Source organism: Macaca mulatta, chromosome 13, assembly GCF_049350105.2.
Source record: "Macaca mulatta isolate MMU2019108-1 chromosome 13, T2T-MMU8v2.0, whole genome shotgun sequence".
Taxonomy (NCBI): domain Eukaryota; kingdom Metazoa; phylum Chordata; class Mammalia; order Primates; family Cercopithecidae; genus Macaca; species Macaca mulatta.
In genome coordinates, this window is record NC_133418.1 from 81573655 (window position 1) to 81594564 (window position 20910).

Sequence of the window (20910 nt, forward strand, 5' to 3'; positions counted from 1 at the left end):
CTTGCAGTGAGCTGAGATCCAGCCACTGCACTCCAGCCTGGGCAACAGAGCGAGACTCCGTCTCAAAAAAAAAAAAAAAAAAAAAAAAAAAGCACAAACCAGGCAACATGGCGAAAGCCTATCTCTACCAAAAATACAAAAATTAACTGGGCATGATGGTGCATGCCTGTAGTCCCAGCTACTGAGGAGGCTGAGGTAGGAGAATTGCTTGAGCCCAGGAGGTGGAGGTTGCAGTGAGCCAAGATTGGACCACTGCACTCCAGCCTGGGTGACACAGCAAGACCCCTTCTCAAAAAAAAAAAAAAAAAAAGAGAGAAGAAAAAAGAAATGCACAAATTTGTTTCAGGCAAATGGTAACAGAAAGAAAGCACGGGTGGCAATAATATTAGGCAAACAAATTTAAGACAAAAAGTATGAAGATGGACAGGAAGAGAAACACTGGATAATGATAAAAGTTATCCACAAAATAACAGGCATGCACCTTTACGTATCGGGCAAAATAGCATCCAGATTTACCAAAAGACGCTCTACAAAATATTAGGCAAAAGTTATTAAAATACAGCCATAGTAGGATACCTTTCCTTTCTCAGAATGTAAAAGGTCAAGCCAACCAAAGATGAATGAGGCCTTAAAGGATTTAAATACCAGACTTAAAAGTTTGTATAGGTATAAACCTTGTACTCTGACAGAAGATAAACATCCATTTCAAACAGCTACATAACATTTACAAAAACTGATCATATTTCATGTCACCAAAAAAATTTCCATTTCATAAAGAAATCTTCCTAGGCCACATTCTGACCAAATTGCAAGCACACTAGAAATGTAAAATAAAAATATAACAACAAAATGCCACTTAGATATTTAAGCACACTCTTCTAAATCCGTTATGCCAATGACAACACAAAAAATTAAAGACTCCTCATAGGCCCATACAGAGGAAAACACAATCAAGATTTCAGTAGATGAGACTCTCCTCAGAGGAAGTACTTGCATTGTACCTCCTGGGCTCAAGTGATCCTCCTACCTCAGCCTCCCAAGTAGCTGGGACTTCAGGCAATATATTAGGCAATTAAATTTTTATGAATAGTGTACGAGGAAGTCTTTAAAGTCAGTAAATGAAGATAATAGAAAAAGAGGCAAAACATAAAAACCAAGCACTCTGTAGAAGAAAAAAGATGTGAACAGTACACGCATGAAAAAAATGCTCATCCTCACTAATAAAAAAGAAATACCAATTAGAACATCAGCACCCTGTCATTTCCCTGTATCTTATGGGCACAGAATAAAAAGATTACTCTTGGCCAGGTGTGGTGGCTCACACTTGTCATCCCACACTTTGAGAGGCCGAGGCTAGAGGATCACTTGAGTTCAGGAGTTTGAGACCAGCTGGGCATGGTGGTAGGTACTTGTAATCCCAGCTACTTGGGAGACTGAGGCAGGAGAATTGCTTGAACCAGGGAGGCGTAGGCTGCAATAAGCTGAGATCATTCCACTGTACTCCAGCCTGGACGACAGAGCGAGACTCCATCTCAAAAAATAATAATAATAATAATTGCTGTCACTAGGGTGAGAGCTGTGAAGAAACAGGCATGATATTACCAGGTGGAACTATAAATTGGTATATTTTTAGAGAGAGTTTAATGGTATCTATAGAAATTTAAATGTTTATGCCAATTGGGCCAGCAATTCCCTTTTAGGAAATTTATCCTATAGGAATATGTGCACAAGGGCACAAAGATATATGTATAAGGTATTCCTTTCAGTGATGTTTATAACAGGAAAAGGAATAACCTAAATATTCATCAGAGGATTAGTTAAGTAAACGTTAATACCTCCACATACTATGCAGCAGTTAAAAATGGAGTAAATCGGTATGAACCCACGTGCAAAGGCATCCATGATATATTGTTAACTGAAAAAAGCAAGTCAGAACAGAACATCTGGAATGATTCCACTGTCAGCTATAAGAAGTTATTATTCTCTATAACTCTGTAATTGTTTTAAGTCTAGAAAGCTCCATATTATGAATTACTGCCTATAGGGCCTCTGCTGCCTACAGGGGCCTGGCAGGGAGCATAAATGCATGAACTGGCAGGACGTGCAGTCAGAGTAGGAGGGACTGGCAGGGAGCAGACAATCATGTACTGTCTCAGTTGTAGCCAATGGTTGTGATTCCTGACCTTGCCAGGTTTCCCTGGCCAGCATTCATGGACCAGGACTCAGGAGCAGTAGCTCTTTGTTTCAGCCCCAAGACAGCCTTTCCTGGCCCCCTAGCAAGGGCAGTAGTAGTGACCCCTATCATCATCACTTTGGGCCCTCTTCAGCAAGTGCTGGGTGAACCTGGAGCTTTTAGTTGATGGCAGCTTCACTGCCCCTCTCCCCTTGACATGGTGAAATGGGCTCTATGTCACCCTGAAACTGACAGCAGTTGACATTAAGATTTTTTTTAACGCCATAGAACTTACGGACTGTGTTTCATTTTGGCTTTGCTGGTTCCTTAGTGCTCCAGGAGGTTCACTGTCCACCACCGAACCTCCAAACTCTTCAGGAGGCCTCACACAGGCCAGGTTACCCATAGTCCCAATGTGAGCCCTGTGTAGTTACTCTTTTTAGTCCTAACCTTTTTGGCGGAGAGGGGGCAAAAACAGCCTCAGCTGTACTGGAGGAGAACAGCTGGAAATAAACAGCCAAGGAAAACTTGAGGGTCGATATCCTCCAGTTGCCAAGTTCTATCCTGCTTAGCAAAGTCTCTGTGCTGTTTCACTCTTCATTTCTGAAAGTGACCTTCAACTTGATTTCCCCCGGCCCTCGGTGTAAATATTGGCCTGGTCATTGAGGTCGTCCAAAGAATGATTTGGTCTCCTGTGTAGGGTTGCCAGATTTAGCAAATAAAAATACAGGACACCCAGTTATATAAATTTCAGATAAATAACAAAATTTTTTTTTATTTATTTATTTTCAAGACAGAGTTTCACTCTTGTTGCCCAGGCTACAGTGCAATGGCACGATCTCAGCTCACCACAACCTCCTCCTCCCAGGCTCAAGTGTTTCTCCCACCTCAGCCTCCCGAGTAGCTGGGATTACAGGGGCCCGCCACCACACCTGGCTAATTTTGTATTTTTAGTAGAGTTGGGGTTTCTCTATGTTGGTCAGGCTGGTCTCGAACTCCCAACCTCTGGTGATCCGCCCACCTCAGCCTCCCAAAGTGCTGGGATTACAGGCGTGAGCCACCGCACCCAGCTAACAAATAATATTTTTTTTAGTATAAATATGCCCCATTGCAATATTTGGGAATACGTATACTAAAAGGTTATTTATTGTTTACCTGAAATTCAGACCTACTCAGTGTCTCGTATTTAATCCTGCAAGCCTGCTCCATGGGCCACCGGGGCTCTCCCTTTCTAAGGGAGGCACCTGAAAGTGTGAGGATCAAGAGCTGTAGGAGGTGTCAGTAATAACCCCTAATAAGCACTGTCCAAGGCATGACACGTCACCTCAGCCCCAGAGCCTGCTAAACCCCCAACTCCTGCTTTTCTGTACCTGCCCCTCCTCCCACTGGCTTCTCTGCTGCTGAGCTGCCTGCCTCTGGACTTTCTCTCTTTCAGTCTGTGGCTTTCCCCCACCCTCACCTCTCCTCTTTTCTCCTCATTTTGCTCTCACTGATCCATAACATGTAATTAAAGTTTACATATTTGAGTGTTGGTTGTAATTACTAAATAAGGTTGTATGTTCCTTGCTGTAATTTAAATAGCAGGGGAATTTAACTTTTTGTGTGCGTTTCATTTTGCTTTTATTGATAGGTGGCCTTAAGTTCATTTTTAGCCATGTGAGTCACTGACCTTCACCTTGAGCCGGGAGAAAGGCCTTCCATATCTGGAATGAACTTATGCACATCTTCCTAGAACAGATGCCAATGGAGGAGGTGGGGAGTGGGATAGATTGAGGTGGTGGAGTGAAGGGAGATGTCACTAGGTTGACCCCGTCAAGAGAGAAGGAGACTCAGAAGCCTCCTGTGCTACCCCGAAGCCCAGCCTATTGGAATTGGGCCCCGCTGGCCCTGGAGAAGCCCCCTCTCTTGCCTTTATGATTGATCGCCTGCTCCTTTCCAGTGAGAAGCAGCCTTTCATAGGGATGCGCAGGGTTTGGGGTTAGAGACAAGCGCCCCGAGGGCCTCGTGCCTTCCCTCTCCACCTCTCCCAGTGGGAGCAGACACTTGAAGGAAACTCCACTCTGGCCCCTCCCAAAACAGGTAGTCTGGACAACTTTCTGACGTCCCCTGTGTTAGAAGCTTCTGGTTTCTAGTTGCTGCCTTCAAGGACTCTGATGTCTATTTTCTTTCCCATTCTCTCTGTCTGCCTTTGTTTTTCCATCCCCCCTCTCCACCCATCAGCAGAGGGACCTCTACCCATAACCAGGGAGGCATTTTCTCATCTGGGAAGAAAACTGAAGGACAGCTGCCGTCTTGGAGAGAGAATACTGATCCAGGAATCAGGGAGTCCTCTCTTGAACTATTTGCCTTCAGTTTCTCTATCAAATGAAGGTGATTTTGTCTGTATTAAAATATGAATAAAAACAAATGTTGGCCAGGTGTGGTGGCTCGCACCTATAATCCCAGCAGTTTGGGAGGCTGAGGTAGAAGGATCACTTGAGCCCAGGAGGTCACGACCAGCCTAGGCAATGTAGTGAGATTTAATCTGTACAAAAAATAAGAAAATTAGCTGGGCTTGATGGTACATACCTGTGCTTCCAGCTACTCGAGAGGCTGAGGGAGGAGGATCACTTGAGCCCAGGAGGTTGAGACTAGTCTGGGCAACATGACATACTCTGTCTTTGCGGGGGGTGGGGGGAAATAATTTTTTTTTTTTTTTTTTTTTTTGAATTAGCCAGGAATGGTAGCGTGCGCCTGTGGTTCCAGCTGCTTCGGAGGCTGAGGTAAGAGGATCACTTGAGCCCACTAGGAGGTTGAAGCTGCAGTGAGCCATGATCATGCTCCTGCACTTCAGCCTGGAAGACAGACTCAAAAAAATAAATAAATACAATGTCAAAAAGTGAGCAAGGTTCTATCCCCGATCCAAATGCTAACTGGTTTAAGAAAAAAAAAAAAAGTAGAAGAGAGACAAGATCTCGCTGTGCTGCTCAGGCTGATCTGATCACAGGTCTCAAACTCCTGTGCTCAAGTGATAACTCCCACCTTGGCCTCCCAAAGTGCTGGGATCACAGGCATGAGCCACCGCACCCAGACATAAGCGGGGTTTTTTTAAATGCTGGAAAACCAGAAACTTGCTGTTTGTTAAAGAAGCCTTTTCATTCACCAAGTTAAGAGGACCTTACCACTTCATTTTGGGAGGAGTGTTTTTATTCCTTCTATCTTGGATTCATGAACATCTGGGTGTGCTTTCTTAGCTCTTCTTACAGGCAGGGGAGAATTTAAAAGAGCCTGAAAGAATGGTTATGTGCCCCTTGACATTTCAGCAAATGTTTCAGTAGGAAGCAGATTGGCTCTCTCAAAAGTTCACCGAATTATCTTTGACTGAGCTGAGGTTTCTTCTTGACCCTGTAAAGGAGGCAGCTACATGAGTTTGAGGGCTACACGTGTCGAATGGCTGTAGGTGCCCAAGGAATTTTGGATCAGATCTCTCACCTTTGATGGGAATGAAATTACAAAGCCTCACCCACCCGGGGCCTGTTGCCTTTTGCTAAGCAAAGTCCTGTCAGCCATTTAGTACAGACAGAGGCTTCACCCCAGCTGGAAACTCGATAATGAGTGAGGCCGAAGAATCTGAGCTTCCCAGAGTGTGTGGGAAACCAAATATTGGAGGCCACAGCATTCCCCGACTCCAATACTTGGATGAAGCTTGTGCATTCCCTTGGTTACAGCCATTTGGGGCTCCAAAAGGCAGAGAGGTTTAGCCAGAGCCTCCTCTCAGCCGTTCTGGGGGGCCCAATCCCTTGTCCCCTTGAAGTCCTGTTTAATCCTTCACCTTCACAGCAGCACCACAGCAGTGAAAAACAATGAAAGTCAGCCACACCCGTGGAAATTCATGTCGGGGAAAGAAGGCAGGGAACAGGATCAAAGCCTCTTGTAACCCAAGAATTCCTCAGCAGCTCCAGTCCCTTAATAATTATGGTTTGGAGATTTGCCAGAAAGCAAAACCACTTAGCATGCCATATTTAACAATGAACAGTTTTCTGTGTTCATAATAGTCACTGTGCAGAGCAAATAGGCACCTTGAACAAAGGGTAGGATATTTATATGTGTATATAAAATAACCTGCACCTACCTTAAACCTAAATATGTTTTCAGAGAAGAATGTGGCACGTCCCTCTGCTCTGGTACCTGCTTTATGAGTAATGAGTAAGTTGGAGAAAAGCTACATACTCTGCCCCCATCCCCACCTCCCCAGGTTTTTAAAATAGAAATATTTGTTTAACCCAGAATTTCCCAAACTTACTAGATAGTTACACTCTTCAGTTTCCAGCTGGGGTAAAGCTTCTTTGGTTGGTTTTGAAGTTTGGAGTGTTTTGTGTTGTTTTAAATATCTGCTAACGTTCCAAAAAGCCAGTGTCCCCAGAAAAACTTTTTGGGAAGTGATGACCAAAGAGTGCAGGAAACAAGGAGGTGGACCAGTGGGAGGACCGAGAAGCAAGTCCCAAGCCCTGAGGGGAGACGAATGAGTTTGCCAGAGGCCCAGGTCTCTGCATCAGGTTTGAGGAACCTTGGATCCAGGATGTCAGTGTGTGTTCAGTTAGACTTTATCCAACAAACATTTGTCATTGGAGGAAATTAGAGAAGAATGGCTGCTTGGAGGAAAGTTCATTACAGCCAAACCTTAAAGGATGGGCAGAATTTCAAGAGGAAAAGATGAGAAAGATGGAGAACATTCCAGAAAGACATGGGTGACAGAGTGTGAGGCCTGTTCAAGAAAGGAATGTTAGTGTGGTACAAGCGTCAAGTGCATGAGTAGGGTGGGGTGAGATGAAGCAGGATGACACAAAAGACCTTTGGATCAAATAGATTCTTTCAGATGCAAGTAACAGAATGTCTGATGCAGCCCACTTCAGCATAGGGGAGGCATATTGGATCATGTAACTGAGAATTCCAAGGCTAAGACTGGCTTAAGACATGACATAATTCAAGGACTCAAACAGTGTCCCAAGGACCTGGTTTCTTGCCATTTCTCCCTTCTTCTCCTAGGTTGGTTCTGTTTTCGATCAGCTCACACTTTTCTTGGGGTTTAAGATGGCTACAGCAGCTCTAGCCTTTACATCTTCATTTATTCAAGTCCTATATCAGTACAACCCCACTGCATTTTATTGGCTCTAGTTGGGGTCCAAGCCTATCCCTGATCTAATCTCAGGGGCCAGATATCAATGATGGCATCATATTCTTGGCCTCTGAGATTAGTTCAGGGATAGGCCTGGAACCTATCTGGAGCAGGTACCCATGCCTGGAGTTGAGGTGTGGAAGGGCTGGGTCTCCGGAGGGAGACTGGGGACAGCTATCCAAAGAAGGGTGAATGGAAGGTGGGCAGCAAAAACAACAGATGTCTGCTAAAACCTGGAATGCCAGGCCAGAGAATCTGGATATCATTTACCTCAGAGAACCAGTAAAGATTTTTGAACAAATAAGCAACGTGATCAGAGCTACACATTAACATTAATTCAGCTACAATTTAATAGCTGCCATGTGCTTGGCACATGGTAGGTACTTAATATAATTACATATTGAATGAGTGAATGCAAAAAGAGAGATAGATGGGTAGCTTGGAAGAGGGGAGAGAAATTAAAGGTGGGCAGCATTTTCAGGCCATCGTAGCAGTTTGGAAGGGGAGCTAGCAAAGGGAATAACAAAGACCCATCAAGAAAACCAAGAGGTTCCATTGTCATGAAACCCACATAAGGAAAAACTATCAAGAGGGCAGGTTTGGTCACCCATGCCAAACACTGTTGATAGGTCAAGTTAAGGACGATGAGGATTGAGAAAATGTCATGAGTGAGAGTTGAGAGAGAAGGTTCAATAGTGGGAGGTTAGAGCCACCTTTAAGGAATTTAGAAGTAAGTAGGAGGTAGGCAAAGGGCCCAAGTGTTGACCACTCTGCTACATCATCTGTCTTCTCATCCTCCCCAATTCAAACTCAGCAAAAAAGGTGCTCCTTCCCCTGCACACATCCTTCACACACCACCTTCTGCCTCCCCCATCACCTCTATCCAGCCACGATTCCCTTTCCTCCCAGGCGTCTTCAGGCTCTCCTTCTCTACCTCCAGTGGCTCCTTCTCATACAAATATTTATATCACTCCCCTGCCCTAAAACCACATCTCCTAGACCCTGATCTGTCTTCAAGGCAATGTTTCAAAAGAGTCATTAGAGAAGCTTTGACTTTGAGGGGGACGGAAGTTTGAGTTTATGCTGAATGTCCTTGTAGAAGTCAAGATTATCAAGAATGTCAAGTCAAGAAGTCAAGAATGAGTGGTTAGGGAGTAAGATGTAGGGACAGGGAAAAGATTGGAACAGTTTATATAGAGGATCAGTTAGGAGTCACCAGAATAGGAAGGAAAGAATTACCAGGGGACATGGAGAGTCCAGCTGAGATTAAACAGTGTGAATTTATAGACAGCTTCATCAGCAGACTGCTGCTACTCAGCTGGAATTGGTGGCTCAAAGTAGAACAGTAGATTGCATTTGGGGAGAGGTGGCTAGGGAGCATTGTTGAGCCTCGTGTCAGATCAGATTGACAAGGGCATCGGGGACTAGGAAGATGACCACAGGCGTGGGGAGTCCTGTATAATGTAGAACAATAGCCTGGGAGAGAGGGCAAGGTCAAGGATGTGGTCAGGATTGGGGGGCGTGGGTAGTTTCAGTGGAAAAGGTAGCAGGTTAAACAGTCGTGTTAGGAATATTAAAGAGGCCATATGATGTGGGAGCCATAGTGTATAGACTATGTGGCTTAATCCCAAATCCTAAACTGTGTCTCTCTGTTATACCCCATTATAAAATGGGGCTCATGAAACCTACTTTAAAACGTCATTATAATTAATATATATGAAGTATGTATGATAGTGCCTTGTACATAAGTACCCACTAAACGTTCACAATGATACTGATGTTCATTTCAAAGTGATGATAAAACTTAGAATTGGAGATCTTGAGTTGAAACAGTTCTAAATAATGACAAGTTCTCAGATGTCATTGGGAGTAGAGTAATTGGTTAATTGGGAGTTAATTAATTGGGAGTAGAGTAAAATCAGAGATGGGGAGTATTTGAATTGAAGAGGTTGAAGAATGGTGAAAGCAAATACTGGGAGGGGCATCTTTATGGATGTGGAAGTCCCAGATGGGGTGGCCATGACGCAGTCACTGAAGAAGACCAGGTCTCTAGCCAACAAGAATGGGGAGGTGGTTAGTATGGACTTCAAAAAAGAGATTGTGGGGGTAGCAGGGGGACTATCTAGGAGTGGCAGAAGGAGTGTGCTGTTCCGTCTAAGTCAGAGACTCAGGGACAGAAGGAACAGCCCTGACTGGAAAGTCAGGAGAATGGTAGCTTCTGCCAGGAGGAGGAAGAAACACGGAAAAGATAACATGTATGGAGAATTTGCTCACAATACAACAAATCTTAATTGAGGGTAACTATTTTTTCATAAGAACTTTTGAGAAAAACTATTCCCTGAACCTGAGGACACATCTAAAAAAGGCATGAGGATGGGGAAGGAGGTAGAAAGGACGTTTTGGAGTAGATTTCTGAGAAAGCCTGTTTCCTCACCATGATTGTAAGGTATGTGACATGAGACAAGCCGGCTCAGGCCTGTGGGCTGGTGCTAGGCATGCCCCAGCTGGACACAGCTCCCTGTGGCCCTGCCACATCTCCCACTCGGGAGTACACAGTCCCACAGTACCTTAGATTGCTGTATTTCCCAGACGGGTGCTCCACACGCTGACAGAGAGAGGAACCAGACCAGGTGAGCTGGGATTGGGGGCTTCTGCTTTTAGAGAGCAGAGAGCAACAAATGGGTTTAAAGGAGAGGAAACAGGACACCAGCACGCTTCGAGGCTGCCTTCTCTTCCAAGAGTGCTGCTCTGTAATGTAATTGTATTTGGACATTTTTTCCACATGATGTCAGGGTATAGCCTCCCTTAAAAGCCTTCATGAAAAAGCACAACTATAAAACAGACTCAGGCAGTGAAATGGAAACCAGACAAGTGGGTCTGTGTAATTTGGGTAAAGAGATTTCTCTTTGCAGCTTTGTGATCTGATCTGATCTCTGCTCTCTGCATAAAACTGTTTCACAGGATCCACTTACATTTGAGTCTTACCATGCAGGTGATTTCGGATGTGAAATGTCTTGCTTTATTACCAGAAAGCAAGGGTTCCCTTCTCAGTGGCTGTGCAGACCACCCCTCTCAGGCTGCAACCTTTCTAGTCTTCTTGTCCTTGTGTGAGCCCAGGCCCCAGCAAACAGGGAAGGAGGCCTGACCCCTTTTTACTCTCGTTTTAACCCCTCTGTTCACCTTCATCTGTCTACCCCTCACCTCCCTTCTTAGGGTTAGTCTTTGGAGAATGCATCCTGGGGAGAAATATTCATTGAAGAGGCCCAATCCCTTTAAAGCAAATGGGCCCATTTTCCTGCCCATTCCATTTGCTTTAACGCCTCAGGCGCACAGAATTGAATTACCCATTGTCCTCTGTTCTTGACACACTCTCCCGCTCCATCCCCATGAAGGTCCTTTTATTTTATTTTATTTTATTGTACTGTATTTTATTTTATTTTTATAGAGAAAGAGTCTCACTCTGTTGCCCAGGCTGGTCTCTAACTCCTGGGCTTAAGGATCCTCTGACCTTGGCCTCCCAAAGTGCTGGGATTACAGGTGTGAGCCACCATGCCCAGCCCCTTTCTTTTTTCATGTTTATATTTTATTGAGATGAAATAAACCTAAAATAAAATTAACCATTTTAAAGTATACAGTTGCAGTAACGTTTAGTACTTTTACAATAGTGTGCAGTCATTACCACTATCTAGTTCCAGAACAGTTTCATCACTCCCCTAAAAACCCTGTACCCATTAAGTAGTACCCCCAGCCCCTGGCTCCTGGCAACTACCAGTCTGCTTTCTATCTCTGACTTTTCCTATTATCATTGTTTCATATAAATGGATTTATACATGACCGTTTGTGCTTGGCTTTTTTCATTAGACATAATGTTTACAAGGTTCATCCATGCTGTAGCATGAATCAGCACTTTTAATTCTTCTTATGGCTGAGTAATATTCCATTGTATGGATCTACCACATTTTATTTATCCATTCATCCATTAATGGATGGACATTTGTGTTGTTTCCACCTCTTGGCTATTGTCAATAGTGCTGCTATGAACATTGATGTATAAGCTTTTGTTTGGGTACCTGCTTTCAGTTCTCTTGGGTATGTACCTAGGAGTGGAATTGTGGGTCACATGGTAATTCTTTGACTTATTGAGGAACTGGAGGTCCTTTCGTGATGGACATCCTCACCAGGTCGGCTCTGACAAGGAATAGCAGGCATGTTCCAACCTATCCCCACCTCCCGAGACAGTGAGAATTGGCACAATGTCATCATTCTGTTAGATCTGGAAATAAACTTAAGAAAAAAGAGTATGGTCACCACAGGGATGCTGGTAATCAGAAGACAGACAGCTTGGATGGGGGTGGGAAGGGGATGGGGTACTGAGAAGATTTAGGGTCACTTGAAAAGATTTGACTAAGGCCCAGGAAGAACTTAAGAAAAAGGGACTCAGCCACCCAGAATGAAGGAAATTTCAAGCCTAAAATACCCATGGCTGGTACAGCCAATCCACTAGTGATGAGGGAGGGATATAAGAGAGCTGTAAACTTATTTTTTCCTGCAACAAGGGGCAGGGAAGCCATGTAGAAAGAGTCTTTAATGTTAAGGATGTAGGACATTTGGGCCTTGTGGGAGCACTGAAGGCTTTTAGACTGAGACATAATCAGGTCAGAGTTGTCTTAGACAGGTCACCCTGACCACAGGGAAGGGGAAAGCTTGGAGTCAAGACAAGACTGGAAGCAAGGAACCTGCTTAGAAGGCTACTGTCATTGGCCGGCCACAATGATTCACACCTATAACCCGACATTTCGGGAGGCCAAGGTGGGAAGAATGCTTGAGCCCAGGAGTTCAAGACCAGCCTGGACAACATGGCAAAAACCCTGTCTCTACAAAAAAATGCAAAATTAGCTGGGTGTAGTGGCGTGTGCCTGCAGTCTCAGTTACTCAAGAGGCTGAGGTAGGAGGATCACTTGAGCCCAGGAGGTTGAGGCTGCAGTGAGCCATGATTGCACCACTGCACTCTGCCCAGCCTGGGCAACATAGTTAGACCCCATCTCAAAAAAAAAAAAAAAAAAAAAGAAGGCTGCCGTTGTTCTGAGAGGAAGGGTGGTGAGGATAGACCAAGGAAGTGGCAGTGGGGATGGGGAGGAGACAAGTTTGAGAGGTGTTTAAAAGGGGGCACAGTTGTCAGGGCGGGTAGCTGTGGATACAGAGGTGAAGGCGGAGCATGAGATGCTACAAAAAAGAAAGGGTAAACCAGGAAGCAGCAGAGGAGGAAGCCTCAGCTCCAGAGAGCTCCAGAGCACTGCACACACTGCCGAGAGAGCCCAGTCATACTGGGAGTGAGGCCGAGTGTGGCGACAGGGAGGCTGTGGAGGTGGCCCAGGCCTCTCCTTATGAGTGAGGGCTAAGTATGGAGGAGACTTGCCTCCTTTTTCTTCCTTCAGATACAAAACTTTCAAAACAGATTCCGTGTGTTTTGATTTCAGCATTTTTACCTGGAGGACACTGTGACTCTATGTAAATGCAAATTTCTAATCCGAATTATATGAACATTAATTCATTTCATCAAGAAATCATGTTCCATTGTAACTCCTACAGTCCAGTTTAATTCCTTTTAATCAATTTTCTATACTGAGCAAGTGTGGTGACTCACGCCTGTAATCCCAGCACTTTGGGAGGCTAAGGCGGGCTGATCACCTGAGGTCAGGAGTTCAAGACCAGCCTGGCCAACATGGCAAAACCCCATCTGTACTAAAAATACAAAAAAATTAGCCATGCATGGTGGTGCACGCCTGTAATCCCAGCTACTCAGGAGGCTGAAGTGGGAGAATCATTTGACCCGCACTGAACCAAGATCGCACCTCTGCACTCCAGCCTGGGTGACAGAGCGAGACCCCGTCTCAAAATATATATATTTCTGTACAGAGCAGTGAAGGCATTTCCTAAAGTTCTCCTTTATTTTCTTAAATATCAACTCCTTTTTTGTTTTAAGATAGGGTTTTGCTCTGACGCCCAGACTGGAGTACAGCAGTATGGTCATAGCTTACTGCAGCCTTGAACTCTGAGGCTCCAGTGACCCTTCCGCCTCAGCTTCCCAAGTGGCAGGGACCACAGGCATGTACCACCACATTCAGCTAATTTTTAAATTTTTTGTAGACACAGGTTCTCATTACGTTGCCCAGGCTGGTCTTGAACTCCTGGGCTCAAGTGATCCTCCTATACCAGCTTCCCCAAAATGTTGGGATTACAGGCATGAGCCACTATGCCCAGCCTTTTGTTTGTTTGTTTTTGTTTTTTTGTTGTTGTTGTTTTGTTTTGTTTTGTTTTTTGAGACGTAGTCTCCCTCTTGTCGCCCAGGCTGGAGTGCAGTGGCTCGATCTCGGCTCACTGCAAGCTCCGCCTCTCGGGTTTACGCCATTCTCCTGCCTCAGCCTCCTGAGTAGCTAGGACTACAGGCGCCCGCCACCTCGCCCGGCTAGTTTTTTTGTATTTTTTTAGTAGAGACGGTGTTTCACTGTGTTAGCCAGGATGGTCTCGATCTCCTGACCTCGTGATCCGCCCGTCTCGGCCTCCCAAAGTGCTGGGATTACAGGCTTGAGCCGCCGCACCTGGCCTTGTTTTTTTTTTTTGAGACAGTCTTGGTCTGTCACCCAGGCTAGAGTACAGTGGTGTGATCTCGGCTCACTGCAACCTCCGCCTCCTGGGTTCAAGTGATTCTTGTGCCTCAGCCTCCCGAGTAGCTGGGATTACAGGCACCCGCCACCACTCCCAACTAATTTTTACATATTTAGTAGAGAGGGGGTTTCACCATGTTGGCAACTCCTGACCTCAGGTGATCTCCCAATCTCTGCCTCCCAAAGTCCTGGGATTACAGGAGGTGAGCCACTGCACCTGGCCATGCTCAGCCTTTAATAGTGATTTTATTTTTATTCAGCAATTTTAGTCAGTAGGACATTTCATGCCCAGTTTTAGAACTTGTTTTATTTTTTGTGTTTGTTTCTACCAAGTCACAATTTCCCCCAGTCATTGTCTTGTTATTTGCGGTTTTCAGCATTACTAGCAAAATGACTCCTGGGGGTCGGTTATTGTGAATTTTTTTCATGTGCTGCCATTTTCAGTGTAGTCCGATTATCTTCACTAGTAACATTAACTGCAAAGTAGAAAACAGCCTGCCTCTTCCCAGAGTCCCTCCTCCCAACTTCTCCACCGAAGGCCTGGTGCTTAAAGGAAGGGAAGTTTTCTGGGCAGTAGACCCCTGGAGTCTTGAAACCCTTAAGACTCAGATGCTTCTCTTGGCAGGTAATTTAAATCCATCCTGCAACAGTTTGAGCTTTCCTCCTTTTTAGTTGGCCCAAAACCCAGAGTCTCGCTGCCCTCTAAGCTCTGAATTATTCTCGCTTCCTTGGCCTGTTCCTGAAAGGTTTTCTGTGGACCTCTCCCTTCTCTTGCCTGCCCTCCAGGCTTCTCCACACTCAGCGTCAGCCTAAGGCCATGTCAGTGGTGGTTTCCCATGCCTTTGGGAAGTGTCATCACTCCAGAAGACTGCTGGGGAGTGTTGGCCACAGGGGACAGATAGGAAAGACCTTGAGAGGGCTGGGAGTAAACTCCATTTCAAGATATAAAATTCCCAGAAACTTTGAAACCGCAGGCATTTTCATTTTGAACACTGTTTATAAATCTTAAAATCATGTTGTGAGTTTAAAAGTCATTTATACCTTGATTTGGTCATTGCATTACCATAAACTGTGTGTGTTCTATTTAGAGCCGTAAAAGCCTAGGGAGTGAGGTAGGCTGCCTAGTAAGGGAACTTTCTGGATTCTGGGTTTTTTGTTTTGTTTTGTTTTGTTTTTGTTTTTTTGAAACGGAGTCTCACTTTGTCACCCAGGCTGGAGTGCAGTGGCGCAATCTCAGTTCACTGCAACCTCCACCTCTCAGGTTCAAGCAGTTCTCCCGCCTCAGCCTCCTGAGTAGCTGGGACTACAGGCACCCATCGCCGTGCCTGGCTAATTTTTATATTTTTAGTAGAAACAGGGTTTCACCATGTTGGCCAGCTGGTCTCGAAATCCTGACCTCAAGTGATCCGCCTGCCTCAGCCTCCCAAAGTACTGGGATTACAGGCGTGAGCCACCGCGTCCAGCCTCTGGATTCCATATAAGACTGGGAGGCGGGTGCCTAGTAAGGGAACTTTCTGAATTCTGGATAAGGCTGGGAGGCGGGCGCCTAGTAAGGGAACTTTCTGGATTCTGGGTAAGGCTGGGAGGCGGGCGCCTAGTAAGGGAACTTTCTGGATTCTGGGTAAGGCTGGGAGGCGGGCGCCTAGTAAGGGAACTTTCTGGATTCTGGGTAAGGCTGGGAGGCGGGCGCCTAGTAAGGGAACTTTCTGGATTCTGGGTAAGGCTGGGAGGCGGGCGCCTAGTAAGGGAACTTTCTGGATTCTGGGTAAGGCTGGGAGGCGGGCGCCTAGTAAGGGAACTTTCTGGATTCTGGGTAAGGCTGGGAGGCGGGCGCCTAGTAAGGGAACTTTCTGGATTCTGGGTAAGGCTGGGAGGCGGGCGCCTAGTAAGGGAACTTTCTGGATTCTGCATAAAGCTGGGAGGCAGTAGTATTAAAGTCCTCAGGAAAGAAACATTATCTTCTTGAGTTTTTCTGATTTTCAAATTCTAGTCTTCAGTTACACCTCAGGACCATCTGCACCACTACCACTCATATCCCACCAATGTGTTTTGGGAGCCAGGCAGTCCCCCGTCTTGAGCTCTGTGCGGTGTTTACAGTACCTCAACTGGGCATGTTTTCAAGGCTAGTACAGTGCCTTTTCCTCATGACAGCTCTGTTGAAGAACTCAGAAGGAGCCAGTCAGTCTTAGGAGCTCAGGCTGAGAAGAAATTTCTTAGAAAAGAAAGAAGTTCCCGGGTGTGGTGGCTCACGCCTGTAATCCCAGCACTTTGAGAGGCTGAGACGGGTAGATCACCTGAGGTCAGGAGTTCAAGACCAGCCTGACCAATATGGTGAAGCCCTGTCTCTACTAAAATTACAAAAATTAGCCGGACATGGTGGCATGTGCCTGTAGTCCCAGCTATTAGGGAGGCTGAGGCAGGAGAATCGCTGGAGGCGGAGGTTGCAGTGAGCCAAGATCATACCACTGCGCTCCAGCCTGGGCGACAGAGTGAGACTCCATCTCAAAAAAAAAAAAAAGAAGAAGAAGAAAGAAAGAAGTTCCAGTAGTGAAATAAGCTAAAGAAAACTGAAGTGACTTCAAGGAAAAGAAAAAGAGAAGTTTCAAGATCCAGGCTGATCAGTGAGGAATGTGGAATGTGTCCTCAGAGCTGGTGAACTCTGCCCAGGCAGAGGAAGAGGAGACTGATGGAAGGCAGACCTAAAATTGCCCAGCACTTACCAGTCTGTGGAAGCCTCCCTCATTGGCTCATGACACAGGGTTAGGAAAGAAGAGCAGGGGTAGGGAGGAAAGAAGAGGGCTGGGTGCTGCCATGTCTAGGAGGAGTGCTCTGGGGTGAGTGGCCACATAGATAGGAATGAAGTGCAAGGCACTTACCACCTGGGCAGAGTTGGAGGCAATCGAACCCTCTGGGAGGCTCTGAAGAGTGAAACCATCAAGGAGCAGGCAGAGGGAGGGACTCACTGCTGTGGAGGGACTGGCTTTACACTTTTCACAGGAAGGGGCTGACACAGTTCAGGCCCCAAAGGAATCGTCACCAAATGCAAGAATGCCAAATGCAGGCCAAAATGGCTGGACAGGGCCCATTGCTTGCTCTGCTGTCCCTTCACACACCAGGGCCCCAAGGACTGGCCTTTATTACCTGCTTCAGAACAGCCACGAAGCCCACATGCACAGCCCGTGGGTGCCGTACCCTTTCCTGCTGAGCTCCGGAGATAGCCACAGGAAACAGGAGTGGCGTGCACACAAAACTGGGTATAATGGAAGCACCCTGGAGGGCTGGAAGCTGGTGGGACAGCTCCAGGCTGTAAGCCCCCTGGAGAACAAGGTCTTTTTCACAGATGGTATTTTCTCAGAGCAATATTTGTTTGAATCCATTCCTTATTTGTTGGTGTGGTTTGAAGTGAACAAATGCAAGTATTTTTCTAGGGTTCAAGCTGAGTGTACTGTTAACTGGCTATAATTTATCAGTCCCTTTTTGGTGAAGTGTGTCCCTACTGAATAAGAAGTGCACACTTTTAACTTACTGAAATGCTTATTTTCATTCATATTGGCTGTATCCATTTTTTAAATTAGGGGAAAATTTTTATTTACCCAGTGATTTGAGGTCGGCCCACATTTTTAAAATCATAGTTATTTTAACTTTAAAAATAAAGATTTTTTGGAATGTATTGTTGATTAAAAATAATAATAAAGATTTTGAAATTATCTTTTCTTTAAAATGAAAACAAAGGATTTGCTAGGGTATTTCTGGTTTCATAAAAGGTCACCAGGAAACATGTTTACATCAGGGAGTCACAGGTTTTAAGCATATAACACTTCTGTGGAGTTTGTATTCTTTGGGAGCTGGACCTGCAGGTATTCTGGGGAACCCAGGCCATTTGTTCCATTTGAAAATAGCTAAAACATGAAGAAAAGGCAAATTCTTAAAATTGTAAAGGGTTTTCTGTCAAGTAGTTTTAAATTTTCAAATGATGGTGTTTTATCCCTTCCCTTCAGACCTGGAATCACATTTTCCCCTCAGGACAGAAAGGGCTCTGCGGCAAGCTGTGCCTGGGAAGGAGCTGCCTCTCACTTGTGGCCCCCTCTCTGCCCAGGAGCTGGTGAGGAGGGGTGAACTAGGGGATGCCTTTCAGAAAAAAGGATGTGAGGAGATGAGGCCCTCCGCATCTGCCCCAAATAGAGACCGGCGTACTAGACTGAGCACTTGCAGAGACGTTCACAGAGGGACTGCAGTTGTGTAAGATTGGAGGCAGGCCTACAGCAGGGCTTCTCATCCTTGGCACTGCGGACATTGATTGGGGTGGTAGGGCTGTCATGAACACTGTAGGATGTTGAGTAGCATCTCTAGCCCCTACCTACTACATGTCAGTAGCACCACCAACTCTGACTGTCACAACCAAAAATGTATCCAGACACTGGCAGATGTACCCTGGGAGCAATGTGCCCTCTGGCTGAGAACCATGGGTGAAGGGAGGCAGTCATGATGTTGAGGCACCTACAGACAAGAGCAGTAGGAAGCCCTCCCCACCCCTCTGACTGAAAGGGAGACCCCAGGGATAGCGGAAGTCAGGGAGGAGGGGCTGCCTGGCAGGTGCCCTAGCCATGGGGGATGCAGCCACTGCTAGAATCTTCACAACTTTCTGGGGAGGGTCCAAGAAAGAAATACCACCCACTCTTCTCTATTCTACCCTCCAGTATACCAGTGCTCCCTTCACATTAGGAGAAGCCAGCTAGAAGCCCAGTGGCAAGGACACCTGGGTAAGGCAGTCTATGGAGATCAGCATCCTGGGGCACTGAGCAGGGTGGAGGAGAAGGGCAGGGAATGTAAAATGGAAAATAATCAGTCTGTTCATCCATCCATCCATTTATTCAGTACTTATGAGCAGCGTAGCAAAGTGGTCAAGAATGTAGGTGCTGGGCTGGGCACAGTGGCTCACACCTGTAGTCCCAGTACTTTGGGAGGCCAAGGTAGGTGGATCACTTGACCTCACGAGTTCAAGACCAGCCTAGGCAATACAGTGAAACCCCGTCTCTACCAAAAATACAAAAATTAGCCAAGCATGATGGTGTGCCTATAGTCCTAGCTACTTGGGAGGCTAAGATGGGAAGATGGCTTGACCTGGGAGACAAAGGTTGTAGTGAACTGAGACCACACCACTGCACTCCAGCCTGGGTGGCAGAGCCAGACCCTGTCTCCAAAGGAAAAAACAAAGAAAAAAGAATATAGGTGCTGGAGTGCTGGAGTCAGATAAGCCTGGATTTGTATCTGGCCCTACCACTTGCTACCTGTATCCTATATGATCTTGAACAAGTTGTTTATCTAAATCTCAGTCACCTTGAGTATAAAATGGCAACAATAATTCTATCTACCTAGACCTTATTCTCGCAATCTTGGATTTTTCCCCAATGGGAAAATGCAAGTCACAAGTAAATTGCATAGTATAAGACCACAATCAAGTGTAAGCGGGTGGTATCTGGGCAGTACCCAGTGTTGTTTTTATAGACAATCCTAGGAAAGGAAAGACACGGGGTTCAGCATGGAGTGCCCCCCTCAGCATCTGTGAACACCTTGAGCACTGTGCAGATACAGCAGAGAAAGAGGCTCCAGTGGGCTGAGCAACACCTCAGGATCTGCGTTGTGTCCTGAGGGACAGGCCGGCAGGCTAAGTGAAAAGGAGGAAGAAGGGATCCCAGAGCAGGGAATGCTGAGTGAATCAAAGCCGAGAGAGTGAGAGGGAGGGGAAGGCCCAGATAGCAGTGTGGGGAGATAGCAGTGTGGGGAGATAGCAGTGTGGGGAGATAGCAGTGTGGGGAGATAGCAGTGTGGGGAGATAGCAGTGTGGGGAGATAGCAGTGTGGGGAGACCACTGAGAAGAGGTTTGGTTGAGAGACTCAGTGTTCTCTTCTGTAAAAGTAAGGGGAGGGCCTGGGGCCAGCTGCCTTCTTCAGTACCATTACATAGGGCTCACCAACTCACCTGTCCACAGAGACCACGCAAGTGAGCACACGTGTGAAAGGGGCGCGATGGGAGGCAGTAGGGCAGTCCCAGGCTGGAAGCAGGCGCCTTATGTAGGCGTAGCCACCGCTCTGCTCCAGCAGCCGCTGCCATTTTCTAATGCAGGCCTAGAGACAGCAGAGTCTGATTTTCCGAATTTTCAAAAGATAATAGAAATTTGGATCTTTTTGAGAATTGTCCTGATGTTTTTTAAATCCATGTGAGCTGTACTAAACGGTCCCTTTGCACCCCTGTCCAGACACTGCTAATGGGTCCAGATGGGTGCAAAGGGATTGTTGAGTACAGTTTAGCTGAGACAACTCAGCTTAGAACCCGAGTTGTGTGTGTTTGGATTCTGCCTCTGCATATATACCTTAAACAGTAGGCGCTAAGACTTAAAACAAAAAGGATGCCAGGCAAAGTAGCTCACACCAGTAATCCTAGCACCTTGGAGGCCTAGGTGGGTGGATCACTTGAGCCCAGGAGTTCAAGACCAACCTGGGCCACATGGCAAAACCCCGTCTCTACAAAAAATACAAAAAGTAGCGGGACATGGTAGTTTGTGCCTGTAGTCTCAGCCACCTGGGAGGCTGAGGTGGGAGGACCACTTGAGCCTGGGAGGTTGCTGCAGTGAGCTGTGATGGGGCCACTGTGCCCTAGCCTGGGCGACAGAGTGAGACCCTGTCTCAAAAAAATAAACATAAAAAAAAGGAGGAGGAGGAAGAGGGGTCCACTTGGACCCAGTGAAGTCTGAGTTCCCCCCAGACTTAATACCATGGTCAGGTAGGGTGTTGGGGGAAGGGACGGCTGTGGACGAGGGCACAGACAGGGCAGAGAGAGGGTGGGCCATAGTCCTGGGGTTGCACACAGCCCTGGCACTTGGCCCAGTGCATGCTGGGACTAGGGCTGCCCTTGAGAGC

General features: G+C 46.3%; 1 protein-coding gene across 21 annotated transcripts in view; it reads left to right on the plus strand.

The window, feature by feature from the left end:
- THADA (THADA armadillo repeat containing) overlaps positions 1-20910 on the plus strand; it is a 356821-nt gene that overhangs the window by 326307 nt on the left and 9604 nt on the right. For 10 of the 21 annotated variants that reach the window (XM_077959640.1, XM_077959639.1, XM_015112241.3 and 7 more), the window contains one exon: positions 4394-4543. The exons of the other annotated variants lie outside the window; for them this stretch is intronic. In XM_077959640.1, the coding sequence (XP_077815766.1) occupies positions 4394-4543 (150 nt within the window). The remainder of the gene's footprint in view (positions 1-4393; positions 4544-20910) is intronic. 21 annotated transcript variants of the gene reach the window in all.